Source organism: Eptesicus fuscus, chromosome 6 (assembly GCF_027574615.1).
Source record: "Eptesicus fuscus isolate TK198812 chromosome 6, DD_ASM_mEF_20220401, whole genome shotgun sequence".
Taxonomy (NCBI): Eukaryota; Metazoa; Chordata; class Mammalia; order Chiroptera; family Vespertilionidae; genus Eptesicus; species Eptesicus fuscus.
In genome coordinates, this window is record NC_072478.1 from 5,422,978 (window position 1) to 5,436,276 (window position 13,299).

Consider the following 13,299-nt stretch of genomic DNA (forward strand, 5'->3'; position numbering starts at 1 on the left):
TAAACATATACATAAATACTTTAACAAATGTGGCATGTTAATATTTATAGGTAGCATTTGTGTGAGTAAATGTATCCACATGACTTCAGAGAAACCTACTAAAAAGAATCAGTGTGTGTGTGTGTGTGTGTGTGTGTGTGTGTGTGTGTGTGTGCTTGTGTGTTTATGAAATGATTGATGGTACCATAGAGACAAAGACCAAGTGAATGCACTCCTCCCAGAAACTGACAGATCAAGCAGGTGGAAAATGAGCAAAGACCTAGAAGACTGGATGGAATGCCACCATTGTTTGATGTGGACTCACAGAGAATATTACACCCAATAGGCAAATTCCTTTTGATCACTCATAGTGCTTACAGAAGACACCTTTGTATATTCCAAGTCAACAATGTACAACTGTTTTTTTTTCTATGATAATGTAATAAAATCCAAAATAAATTAGAAACGATCTCATACATCTGGAGACTAAACAACACACTATGAGGAATCTGGGTGAAAAAACAAAATCGTAAGGAAAATTATGAAATTTCTAATACTGCATGATGTCAAAAATACTACATGCTAAGTTCGGTAGGACTCAGCTAAGGCTTAAATACATTTATCCTGTATAATAAAAGGCTAATATGCAAATAGACCTAATGGCAGAACAACCGGTTGCTATGACATACGCTGACCACTAGGGGTCATGCACAGAACATGGTGGGCATTGGCAGCAGGTGGCAGAGCACGGAACATGGTGGGTGTCGACCGCAGCAGGATACTGGAACAGGTGAGCAGGGGTACCAGACCAAGGCGGGGCACCCGTCGCTGCCATCGGGGCAAGCCTCTGGTGGTTACTGAAAATTTTTTGCTCCCACTTGCTGCGGTCCCACCCGGCACTCGCACCTGCTGCCGGTGCCAGCCTTGTTCACACCCACTGCCAGTGCCGGAGCCACCGCTCACACCCACTGCTGGCACCTGGCACCAGCCCCAATTGCTTGGCACTGTCAGTGGGTGTGAGCGACAGCTGCCAGCCCCGATAGCCCCTCAGGACTTCTCCACCTCCCCCTGCTCCTGAGGGGCGATCGGGGACGACAGCCACCACCACTCACACCACTGATAGCACTGGCCCTGCTCGCACCTGCTGCTGGTACCGCCCCAATTGCTTTGCGCTGTCAGCGGGTGCAAGTGGAGCCAGTGCCGTCCGCATGTGGGAGCAGCAGTGGCAGGAACAGGGCTGCCAGCAGACGGGACCAGGGGCTGCAGCGGGAGGGGCCAGGTGGAGGCGTGGAGGATGGGCTGAGACCCACCTCTGTGCCCACCACAGCCTCGCAGCCCACAGTTTCTTTCAAGGTGCACAAATTTGTGAACTGGGCCCCTAGTCAGTAAATAAGACAGAAAGAAGAAAGCGGAGGATTAAAAATGGCAGCAGAGTAAGTGGATGCTGCAAGGACATGCTTCCAGGAACAAACTGGAATTACAACTAAAATACAGAACAACTTCCTGAATAATCAACGGAAAACTCGCAGGAGAGAACCCTGATACCCTAGGACCAAAAGTGGAGACCGCATAGAGACTGGTAGGAGGGACGGAGGCATGAAAGGGCTGGCCAGGCACCCACAGACAGCAACTGAAATCCTGGAGAAATATCTCAGCTGTGGGGGGTTGTCACTGAAAATTCCAGGATCTAATCCTCAAGCTGGGCCCCCCAGCAGAGAGCACCAAAACTCTCTGAGACAGGTACTCACATAACTTCTGGCTTGAAAAGCAGTGTGGTGCTGTCTGCCAGGGAGTAACAGCTGAAAATTCAGGCACCCTCTTAAAGGGCCAAAGCACAAAATTCCCTGTGGAGCCACACACCTTGTGTTCTGGCTGAGGGAGGGTGGAGTGGACTTGAGCTATGAGAGCAGAAGCCAGGACTGGGGACTCAGGGGACAGAACTCAGCAGGCAGACACCCAAATTTCCTGGGCTGAGTCCATTCCTCATGCAGCAGAGGACATCTTTCCTACATAGACATTTGCCTTGCCTTTCGGGGAGGACAGTTAACACATCCTATTGGAAAACACCTTGCCCTGAGGCCACTTAAGAGATTAAAAATAAAAATTATCCTCTAGGCAGAAGCAACTGCCCTACTCTGTTGAAAAAAACTCTCACCACACCTAAGGACGATTGCCTAGGGGGCAATTTAAGTCAGAATCCATCAGTCTGTAGGCAGAGGCAGTCTCTGGAGGCTTTGAGTCTTTGCCTTATCTAATTAGTTAGTAACAGCCTTTAACATTGTCCTGCACTAGAGATTGAGAGGTGTAGAGGATCTACCTAATACATAGTCACAAACCCAAACAGACAGCCAAAATGAGGAGACAAAGAACCCCCAAATGAAAGAACTAGAAAATTCTCCAGAAGAAGAGATAAATGAAGCAGAGATAAGAAATTTATCTGAAACAGAGTTCAGAGTAATGATGGTAAAAATGCTAAACAGCATGAAAAAAGATATAGTAACTACGAAAAAAGAACACTCTGAGATAAAGAATGACATAACACAAATAAAGAACACATTGGAAGGAATACACAGCAGATTAAGGGAAGCTGAGGATCAAATCAGTGAATTAGAAGACAGAGTTAAAAATATCACTCAATCAGAGAACCAAAAAGAAAAAATAATTTAAAAACAGGAGGACAGCTTAATGGAGCTGTGGGACAACATGAAACGTAACAATATTAGAATAGCAGGTGTGCCAGGAGAGGCAGAAAGGGAGAAGGGAATAGAGAAGGTGTTTGAAGAAATAATAGCAGAAAACTTCCCTAACCTGGTAAAGGAAAAAGTCACACAAGTTCAGGAGGCACAGAGAACCCCAAACAAGAACTCAAACAGGCTCATGCCCAGACACATCATAATTAAAATGCCAAAAATTAAAGACAAAGAGAGAATCTTAAAGGCAGCAAGAGAAAAGAAAACTGTTACCTACAAAGGAGTTCCCATAAGGTTGACACCTGATTTCTCATCAGAAACTCTACAGGTCAGAAGGGAATGGCATGAAGTATTTAAGGTAATAGAAAGCAATAATCTGAGACCAAGATAACTATATCCAGCAAGAGTATCATTCAAAATAGATGGTCAAATAAAGAGCTTCCCAGACAAAAAAAAAAAAAAGGTAAGGGAGTACATCACCACCAAGCCAGCATTATAAGAAATGCTAAAGGGATTGCTGTAATGAGAAGAAGAAACAGAGAGAGAAACCTAGCCTTACAGAAATATAGTTGCAATAAATAAGTACCTGTCAATAATAACCCTAAATGTTAATAGAGTAAATGCTCCAACCAAAAGGTGTAGGGTAGCTGAATGGGTACAAAAACATGACCCAACTATATGCTGACCTCAAAACAAAAGACACATACAGGATGAAAATGAAGGGATGGAAATGGAAAAGAAAAAAAAAGCTGGAGTAGCAATACTCCTATCTGACAAAATAGACTTCAAAATGAAGGCCATCGCAAGAGACAACAAAGGTCACTACATAATATTAAAGGGATTGATCCAACAAAAGGATATAACCCTAGTAAACATATATGCACCCAATATAGGAGCACCTCAATATATAAAAAAACTTCTAGGGGACTTTAACAGAGAGATCAACAACAATACAGTCATAGTAGGGGACTTTAACACCCCTCTGCCTTCACTGGGAAAACTTCCAGACAAAAACTTAACAAGGAAACAGACTCTACAGGATACACTGGATCTGATGGATTTAATAGACATTTATAGACCATTTCACCCCAACGCAGCAGAATATACATTCTTCTCAAGTGCACATGGATCATTCACAAAGATAGACCACATGTTAGGACACAAAACAAGTCTCTACAAGTTCAAGAAGATTGAAATCATAGCAAGCATCTTCTCAGATCACAGTGGAATGAAATTAGAAATCAACTACAGTAAAAAAAACACCCCAAAACATTCAAACACATGGAGGCTAAATAGCATGTTATTAAACAATGAATGGGTTACCAACAAGAAAAAGTAATAAATAAAAACTTCCTGGAAAGAAATGAAAATGAATACACAACAACCCCAAATCTCTGGGACACAGCAAAAGCAGTCCTGAGATTGAAGATTATAGGACTACAGGCATACCTCCAAATACAAGAAAAATTAGCAATAAACTATTTAACCCTACAACTTAAAGAATTAGAAAGAGAACAACAAGAAAAGCCCAGAGTAAGTAGAAGGAAGGAAATAATAAAGATTAGAGCAGAAATAAAAAACAGAGAGACTAAAAAAAAAAAATACAAAAAAATCAATGAAACCAAGAGCTGGTTCTTTGAAAGAATAAACAAAATTGATAAACCATTAGCCAGACTCATCAAGAAACAAAGAGAGAGGACCCAAATAAAATCAGAAATGAAAGTGGAGAAGTAACCACTGACACCAGAGAAATACAAAGGATTGTAAGGAAGTACTATGAACAACTATATCCCAACAAGCTGGACAATGTGGATGAAATAGAAAAATTCCTTGAAAAATACAATCTCCCAAAACTGAATCAGGAAGAATAAAAAAAAAAAAAAAAACATGAATAGGCCAATCACAATGGATGAAATAGAAGCAGTAAAAAAAAAAAAAAAAAACCTCCCACCAAACAAAAGCCCAGGTCCGGTTGGCTTCACAGGGGAGTTTTACCAAACATTCAAAGAAGAACTAACACCTATCCTCCTCAAACTATTTCAGAAAATCCAAGAGGAAGGAACACTTCCAAACTCTTTTTATGAGGCCAGCATTATCCTAATTCCAAAACCAGATAAAGACACTGCAAAGAAAGAGAATTACAGGCCAATATCCCGGATGAACATAGATGCTAAAATCCTCAACAAAATATTAGCAAATGGCATCCAGCAATATATTAAAAAGATCATACACCAAGACCAAGTGGGATTTATTCCAGGGAAGCAAGGCTGGTACAATATTCACAAATCAATAAACGTGATACATCACATAAACAAATTGAAAGATAAAAATCACATGATCATATCAATAGGTGCAGAAAAAGCATTCGACAAAATCCACCACCCATTTTTGATAAAAACTCTCAGCAAAGTGGGAATAGAGGGAGCATATCTCAACATGATACAGGCCATATATGACAAACCTACAGCCAACATCATACTCAAAGGCTCAAAACTAAAACCATTTCCCCTAAGTACAGGAACAAGACAGGGATGCCCACTTTCATCATTCCTGTTCAATATAGTACTGGAAGTGCTAGCCATAATGATCAGACAAGAAGAAGAAATAAAAGGCATCCAAATTGGAAAAGAAGAAGTAAAACTGTCATTATTCACAGATGACATGATATTGTACATAGAAAACTTCAAAGATTCCAACAAAAAGCTACTAGACTTACTAAATGAATTGGGCAATGGAGCAAGATCCAAAATTAACACCTAGAAATCTATGGCTTTTTATGCACCAATAATGAACTCACAGAAAGAGAAACTAAAAAAAAAAAAAAAATCCCATCTACTATTGCAACAACAAAAAATTAAGATACCTAGGAATAAACTTAACTAAGGAGGTAAAAGACCTGTACTCAGAAAACTACAGGACATTGAAAAAAGAGGAAGACATAAACAAATGGAAGAATATACCATGTTCATGGATTGGTAGAATCAACATCATTAAAATGACCATACTACTCAAAGCAATCTATAGATTCAACGCAATCCCTATTTACTTACCAACGGAATATTTCACAGACCTAGGAAAGACGGAGGACGGGAGGGAGACAGGAGGAAGCCGCACCCAGTCATGGGACCGACAGACAAGCAAACATCCCGAGGGGGCACTGGAGCGGGGAAAGGGCCCCTGGCTTTCAGAGGGAGTCCGGGGTGACAGCAGGAGCCGGCCCACTGGTTGACAGCAGGGAGCCAGTGCGGGGAGTGGGCGAGTGAGGGTACTCAAAGGCCGGCTGTAGCCGCCCCAGAGACACTGGGGAGAGATGAGCCCAGTGGAGGTGTCAGGACTCACAGGCCAGTGACTGCCACCCAGGCTGGCCGCGGCTGACCCAACGCACATCTTCCCGGCTCTCAGTGAGGGCCTGGGGGCAGCACGCTGACCACGCTTTGGGGTACAGCAGAGCTGAGAGGGGCTGTTCCTTCCACAGGCGACCAAGACCAGTCAGACCACCGTTTAGCCCCACGCTGTCCTGCTAGCCAGCGGTGCCTCTGGGCCTGCCCCAGGGCCCTGGGAGTGAGGGTGAGGGTGAGGGTTAGGCAGCCTCCTGCCCCGTTCAGAGGCACTTCCGTCGGAGGCCGGCGGACACCTGTCGCCAGAGCTCCGACACCACCAATGCGGGACCTCGGCGGCCCTCCTGAGCCCCTCAGAGCTGGAGCTGTCCAGGCCCCCAGCGGCGCGGCCGGCTAGCAGGTGCCCACCTGCAAAGGCCAGTGGGTGTGTGTGTCACAGCAGCATGACTAAACCCACTGGATGTGAAATTACCTGGCGGTACCCACAATGCACCACCGTTACTTCCCAGGCCTCCGGGCCAGGCCCTGCCCATGCACACACCTGCCTGCCCGACACCTTGGTGCTACCCGGAGACCAGGCCCTGGCGCCCGACACCTTCCCTGTGGGCACCTGGGCTCAGGGAGGGGCGAGTCCCCCTGGGGCCGTGTGCTGACAGGCTCCGGACTCTTTTTGTGGGTTACTGAGCACGCGCTTGGGAATGTGTGAACATCTGCTCCGTAAACCCAGCCAGCTGACGGCACCTTCCTGGACCGTAGGGTCCTGAGGGGGGACTATGTTTGCCCTTGGGGGAGAGGGTGGGTGCCCCTGCACTGCCCATGGTGGCGCAAAGAGGAGCCTGTCCCCCGCGGCCTGGTGAGGGACTCTGTCCGTACAGTAACTGGTGCCAAGTGCCCAGTGTGCCCGGAGCCAGCCTGGCTCTGAAGACAAAGCTGAACAAACGCCAGCCGCCGGGGCAGGGCCCTTTCCACACACCCGTCCCTCCTCCCTCCCTCCCTCTGCTCCCTGGCACTGCCCAGCCCTCCTGCCCAGGCCGCTGGGGCAGCATTGGGCCCCGTCACCCTCCCTGTGGTTTGCTCTTCTCAGCTCCCACTGGTAACCCGTCAGCCGCCTTCCTGTGGCCCCAGCCTGCCCCAGGGGCTGCTTCAGGATGAGGCAGAGGCGGGCACACCTAGGAACAACTGCTCCCCGCCAGCCAGGGCGCCCGCCTCAGGCCTTGGGGTGGGGGGGGGGTGGGGGTGCCAGGCCTGACCCTCCCCACCCACAGGCGTACAGACCGAGGCTGCACCAGATCCTGCAGGCTCTGCACCAGAAGCTGGCCGCTCCAGGCCCGGGCCGGAAAGCCTGCTGGGCGCCGACAGGCCCAGCTCCTACAGGACCGGGCCACAGGCCTCCACCCACAGGGAGCTCCTCCGCATCTGCAGCGACCCCTACCGGCTGGCCCAGCAGCTGACTCACGTGGAGCTGGTGAGAAAGCCCGTGCCACCTCAGCCTAGACCCAGAGCAGGACAACTGAGAGCCACCGGCCACCCCTCGCCCCCTCTCCGGCCCAGGCCCTGGCTCAGCATAACCAAGCCCTGAGCCGGTTGGGGCAAGGCCAGCCAGGCCTCTCCAGAGTCCCTGGCTCCGGAGCAGTTCTCAGCAACCCGGGGTGAGAACAGAGGGTGGAAGCTCCAGCCCTGCCTAACTCTGACCCCTGGCCGGCAGGCGAGTTCTGGGACAGAACTGGGTTCAAATCCTGGGTCTGACACCACCCGCTGTGGGATCCTCGCACAAACTAGTGCCTTCTCCACCCGGGCCTCGGCCTACCCCCCAGGACTCACTGCGCCCACCCCCAGCTTTCCCGAGGAGCCCAGGCCCTCCCGCGGGGAAGGATGCCTCAGCCAAGCCTGCAGCATGCGGGGTCCTGGGAGATGCCGCAGCCAAGGGGCCTCCCCAGGGAGAGGGGCAGGGGGGGAGGTTTTTCCTGTGACACCTCCACCTTACGGGTTCCTTGCTGTTTTCCAGGCGCTGTGCTCAATGCTGACATGCACTCTCATCTTCCCTCACCCGCCAGGCGGTGCTGGTATTATTCCCTGGAGGGAGCACCATGATATGCCAGGAGTCAATTCTGACCCAAACTCTCCCTCCAGGCCTCCCCTGGAGGGAGCAGGTCATCAGTTCCCCGATTCCAGCCTGGTTTCCGGGGTAGCACATCCCACGGGCACTCCCAGGGGCCTTTGCCCGGGGCCCCGTGATCAGAGGCAGCCCTGGGCGTGGGAAAGCAGGTCTGCTGGGCTCTGTGACCACCCAGAACGGGGTTGCAGGGCCCTCCTGAGAAGGGCGGGTGCCCAGAGACCCTCCTGGGGTAGGCTGGCAGCAGGGAGATGGAGGGAGCACCATGCCAGGCCTCCAGCGGGCACCCTGTCCCCATACCTTTCTCAGACCCCTCCTCTTCCTCCCGGTGCAGGCACAGGGCGACACATGGGGCCTGAGGAGTTGGTCCGGGCTTTTGTAAACAAGGACCCTCTGGCCCGCACAAAGGCAGAAGGCCCTTGGACGGGCTGTCCCTGCAGTGACCCACTGCCCCCTGTGTGTGTGTGTCCGGGTGCGGGGGGCGACCCCCCTAACATCAGCTGGGCCAGCTTCCTAGGGATCCTGTCCCTGCAGTGACCCACTGCCCCCTGTGTGTGTGTGTCCGGGTGCGGGGGGCGACCCCCCTAACATCAGCTGGGCCAGCTTCCTAGGGATCCAGGACCCGCGACCCCAACTGGGTGCGTTTCGGTGGACGAGGGTTCCCTCCAGCGGTCACTCTGAGAAGTGCAGGCTGGTGCGCGCTGCCCAGGGAAGCTTCCCTCTGAGGGTGGAGTGGCCCTTGGGAGGAGGTCCACGCACAGATTTCAGAGGCTGCCCCGCCCCTTTCAGAGCCCAACCAGCAGGGGGCCCTAGTGCTTATCAACGGGGTCAAATGAAATCAGAACTGGAAACAGCGTGTGGTCTGCCCAGCACCTGGTAAAAGACGTGCTCTTACATATGCGATTGCCCTTCGCTGATGAGATTAGCAGAGGTAAGCGCTGTACCTGTGTAGGGAAGGAACACACTCTCACCCACGGCTGGGGGGGCGGGGGGAAAATTGGCACAGCCACTTTGGAGGGCAGTGTGGCAATAGCATCAGCACTTGAAGGGTACACCCTGGGCCCCAACTCTCCACACCTAATAATTTATCCACCAGATATACACACCCAAGCACATGCACATAGATGTACACACAAAGAGTTGAGATAAACCCTGTTTATTATGTCCAAAGGCTGGAAGCAAACTACCTCATCACCCATAGAGACTGGATTTAAAATTGTAGCACACCCATTCATTCTGTGTATGTTATGCAACTGTTAAAAGGAATAAAAGCGCCTGTACGTATGGAGTGATCCCAAGATGTGTTGGCGAGAGAGGGAAGTAGAGTGAACATCAGTGACAAGGCGTGTGGCCATTTGTAACAACAAAGGGAGGGCGTGATACGTAGCCACTTGCACAAGCAAACCTGTGGCGACATCTCTAAGAAGACTGTGCCTGCAGGGAACCGGGGTGCGGGGGGGGGGGGGGGGGGGGGGAGCAGACTTGGCCACTCTGCTGGCTTTTTGTTTCTCAAGCTTTATTTGGCCATTTTCAAGCTTTTTTAAATTATTATTATTGTGAAGTACATCGAGATTACACGTGACATGTATGTGCCCGCTCTGTTGTAGAGGAAATGTGTGTTGTCTCTGGCCTCTTGCCATTATAGGTTTTGCTGCTGTGAACACTCTCCCACGTTCCTGGTGCACAGGGGCGCACATTTTCCTAGGCCGTCAGTCCGCAAGTGTTTTGGTCTCAGGACAGCTTTCCACTTCCCTCACCCGCCAGGCGGTGCTGGTATTATTCCCTGGAGGGAGCACCATGATATGCCAGGAGTCACACGGCAGGAGGGACAGAACCAGGACCCAATTCTGACCCAAACTCTCCACCACCAGGCCTCCCCTGGAGGGAGCAGGTCATCAGTTCCCCGATTCCAGCCTGGTTTCCGGGGCAGCACATCCCACGGGCACTCCCAGGGGCCTTTACCCAGGGCCCCGTGATCAGAGGCAGCTGATACGTAGCCACTTGCACAAGCAAACCTGTGGCGACATCTCTAAGAAGACTGTGCCTGCAGGGAACCGGGGTGTGGTGGGGGGAGGGCAGACTTGGCCACTCTTTGCTGGCTTTTTGTTTCTCAAGCTTTATTTGGCCATTTTTAAACATTTTTTTTTTTTATGGTGAAGTACATCAAGATTACACGTGACATGTATGTGCCCGCTCTGTTGTAGATGAAATGTGTGCTGTCTCTGGCCTCTTGCCATTATAGGTTTTGCTGCTGTGAACACTCTCCCACGTTCCTGGTGCACATTTTCCTAGGCCGTCAGTGTTTTGGTCTCAGGACAGCTTTCCACTTTAAAAAATTGTGGAGGATCCCAAAGAACTTTGGGTTATGTTGACTTTTCTGTACTGATATTTATCATTAAAATGGCCATCATATTCGCTATTAAAACGGATAACTTTTTAACTTATTTATTTATTCATAATAACCCACTATATATTGACAGAACTATATTTTCCAAAATAAAAAAATTATTTTTTACTTTTCCAAAATAAAAAAAAAGAGTGACATTGTTTTACAGTATTTTCACAAATCTCCTTAATGACTGATTTAGAAGACAGCTGAATTCTCTTATCTGGTTCTGCATTCAATCTCTTGACATTATTGGTGGAAAATCTAACCTCCAAAAAGTATGTAGTTGGAAAAGGGAGGGGTATTTTACAGCCATCCTATATAATCCTACCTTATAATAGAGAAACATGCAAATTGACCGTACCTCTGCTACGCCCACGATTGGGCCGGCGGGAGGCTGGGGGGTGGGACTCTGGGTGGCCTATCCAGCCGTTGAGAAGATCAAGATGGCGGCGCCCAGTCCTCTTAGTTCTGGGGCTCGCTGGGAAGATCGCCGCCCCGGGGAGGTGAGGCCAGGCTGCCCAGCCACTCCCGGGGGCCCCTGGGGCGATCGGCAACCCGGGGGGGCGTGGCCGGGCCCGCTCAGCCGCTCCCAGAGATCGGCACCCCGGGGAGGTGAGGCAGGACTCGCCCAGCTGCTCCCGGGGTCCCTGGGAACATTGCAGGCATGTGGTTGCTGAGACCCAGACCAGGCCTCTGGCCACAGATTCATAGCTTTGCAGAGACCTAGGGCAGGGATCTGCCTCATCTGCAGAGAGACAGAGGTTCTGCAGTGCCCCCAAGACGTGGGTGGGCCCAGCCAGGGATCAAGGGGCATGGAAGGACTCCTGGCAGAGGGGCAAGGACCCTCACCCCTGAGGCGGGGGTTGAGGGGTGGTGCCACCTCAGTGGAGGGGTGCTGCACTGCAGGGTACTGGACTGACTGATGTGATTCAGAGAAGCTCCCAGTGCTAACTGGCCTCGCTCAGGCGGCCTTCACACTTCAGAGGCAGTGACTCCTGCTCCTGCCTTGACCCAAAAGCAAGCTCGCTACACCCTGCCCCATAGCAGAGCATGCCTAGGCAGTGAGTGGGAAGCCTTCCACCTGCTTCGGAGAAGGGGGGACAGTAAAGAATGGGGGGAGAGGAAAGAATGTGGAGCATCCGCAATGAAGAGGTGCTTGAGAAAGAGGCTCGAAAGCCTGACTGGAAGGTTTGTTCTGTTTGCTGGGTGGCTGCCCCTTAGGAAGCGCAAAGAGCATGGCTCTGAGGGCTTCCTGTGTGCTGAGTCAAGTTCCACAGCCAACTGGAATTGGCCTTAGTTTCCTGGTCTGTAAAATGGATGAAGCATGTCCCAGTGCCTTCACTGAGCTTTGATGGCCAATTGAGATACTATATAAAGAAAATGAGGGAAGAAGTGAGAAAGAAAAGGAAGGACAAGCAACACAAAAGAAAGACTGAAAGGAACCTTGTCACTTAAATAGGGAATATAGTCAATAGTGTTGTAATGATGGTATGATGCCAGGTGGGTACTAGAAATATCGGGGAACACTTTGTAAAGTATATGATTGTCTAACCACTATTCTGTAACTAATATAAAACCTGAAACCAATACAAAATAATGTTAAATTTAAAGAAATGAAAATTGGAGTGAAATTTTTATAAATTTCAAAGTTTAAATAAAAGCTGTAAAGGAAGGAAGGGGAGAATAAAAAGTGTTTTTCATTTTACCACTTCATTAAAAAGACAGTTGTCGCCGAAACCGGTTTGGCTCGGTGGATAGAGCGTCGGTCTGCGGACTGAAAGGTCCCAGGTTCGATTCTGGTCAAGGGCATGTACATTGGTTGCGGGCACATCCCCGGTAGGGGGTGTGCAGGAGGCAGCTGGTCGATGTTTCTCTCTCATCGATGTTTCTAGCTCTCTATCCCTCTCCCTTCCTCTCTGTAAAAAATCAATAAAATATATTAAAAAAAAAAAAAAGACAGTTGTCTTTATATGGTGCTTTTATACTTTTCTAAGTCATTATCTCATTTTAATTTCCGGGCAACTTAAAGACAAGATAAGTATTCCCTCCACTATTCAAAGAAAGGAAATCTTGGTGTCTGGTCCTAATGATTCAATCATCAAGCCCTTATTGTAAAGCAGGGTTAGTAAAATTTTCTGTGCAGGGTCATATCTATACTAATAAAAGCCTTGGGGGTGATCAGGCCAGCAGGGGAGGGTATTTGGGGGCAATCAGGCCTGCAGAGGAGCAGTTAGGGGGCAATCAGGCAGGGGAGCGGTTAGGGGGCAATCAGGCAGGTGAGCGGTTAGGAGCCAGCGGTCCTGGATTGTGAGAGGGATGTCCAACTGCAGGTTTAGGCCCGATTCCACTGGGATCGGGCCTAAACCTGCAGTTGGACATCCTCCGAGGGGTCCCATATTAGAGAGGGTGCAAGCTGGGCTGAGGGACACCCTCCCCAGTGCACGAATTTCGTGCACCGGGCCTCTAGTAAAAGGATAATATGCAAATTGTCCCCTTGGAAATTCGACTGACTGGGAGTTCAACCACTTGCTATGATGTGCACTGACCACTAGGGGGTGGCACAGAACAAAGCAAGGCCCCAGCCATTAGCTGGCAGCTGGAGGAAGGTTGGCCCTGGCTGGCAGCCAGAAGGCCCCGATCGGCCCTGATCACCAGCTAGGACTAGGGACCCTAACCGTGCATGAATTTCGTGCACCAGGCCTCTAGTTTTAGATAACTGGGAATGTTCTTTGATGCTATGCTGCAACTCGGCGAGTGGTAGTTTTTAAAGATTAACTGCAATATGCAATA

At 49.7% G+C, this 13,299-nt stretch overlaps 1 protein-coding gene across 1 annotated transcript in view; it reads left to right on the forward strand.

Moving 5' to 3' along the window:
* The first annotated feature begins 733 nt into the window (after positions 1 to 733).
* The window catches only part of RASGEF1C (RasGEF domain family member 1C), a 34,270-nt gene continuing 21,704 nt past the window's right edge, over positions 734 to 13,299 (forward strand). Inside the window, 4 exon segments of the mRNA XM_054718305.1 lie at positions 734 to 769; positions 7,273 to 7,333; positions 7,336 to 7,479; positions 8,461 to 8,528. Of these exon segments, the coding sequence (XP_054574280.1) occupies positions 734 to 769; positions 7,273 to 7,333; positions 7,336 to 7,479; positions 8,461 to 8,528 (309 nt within the window).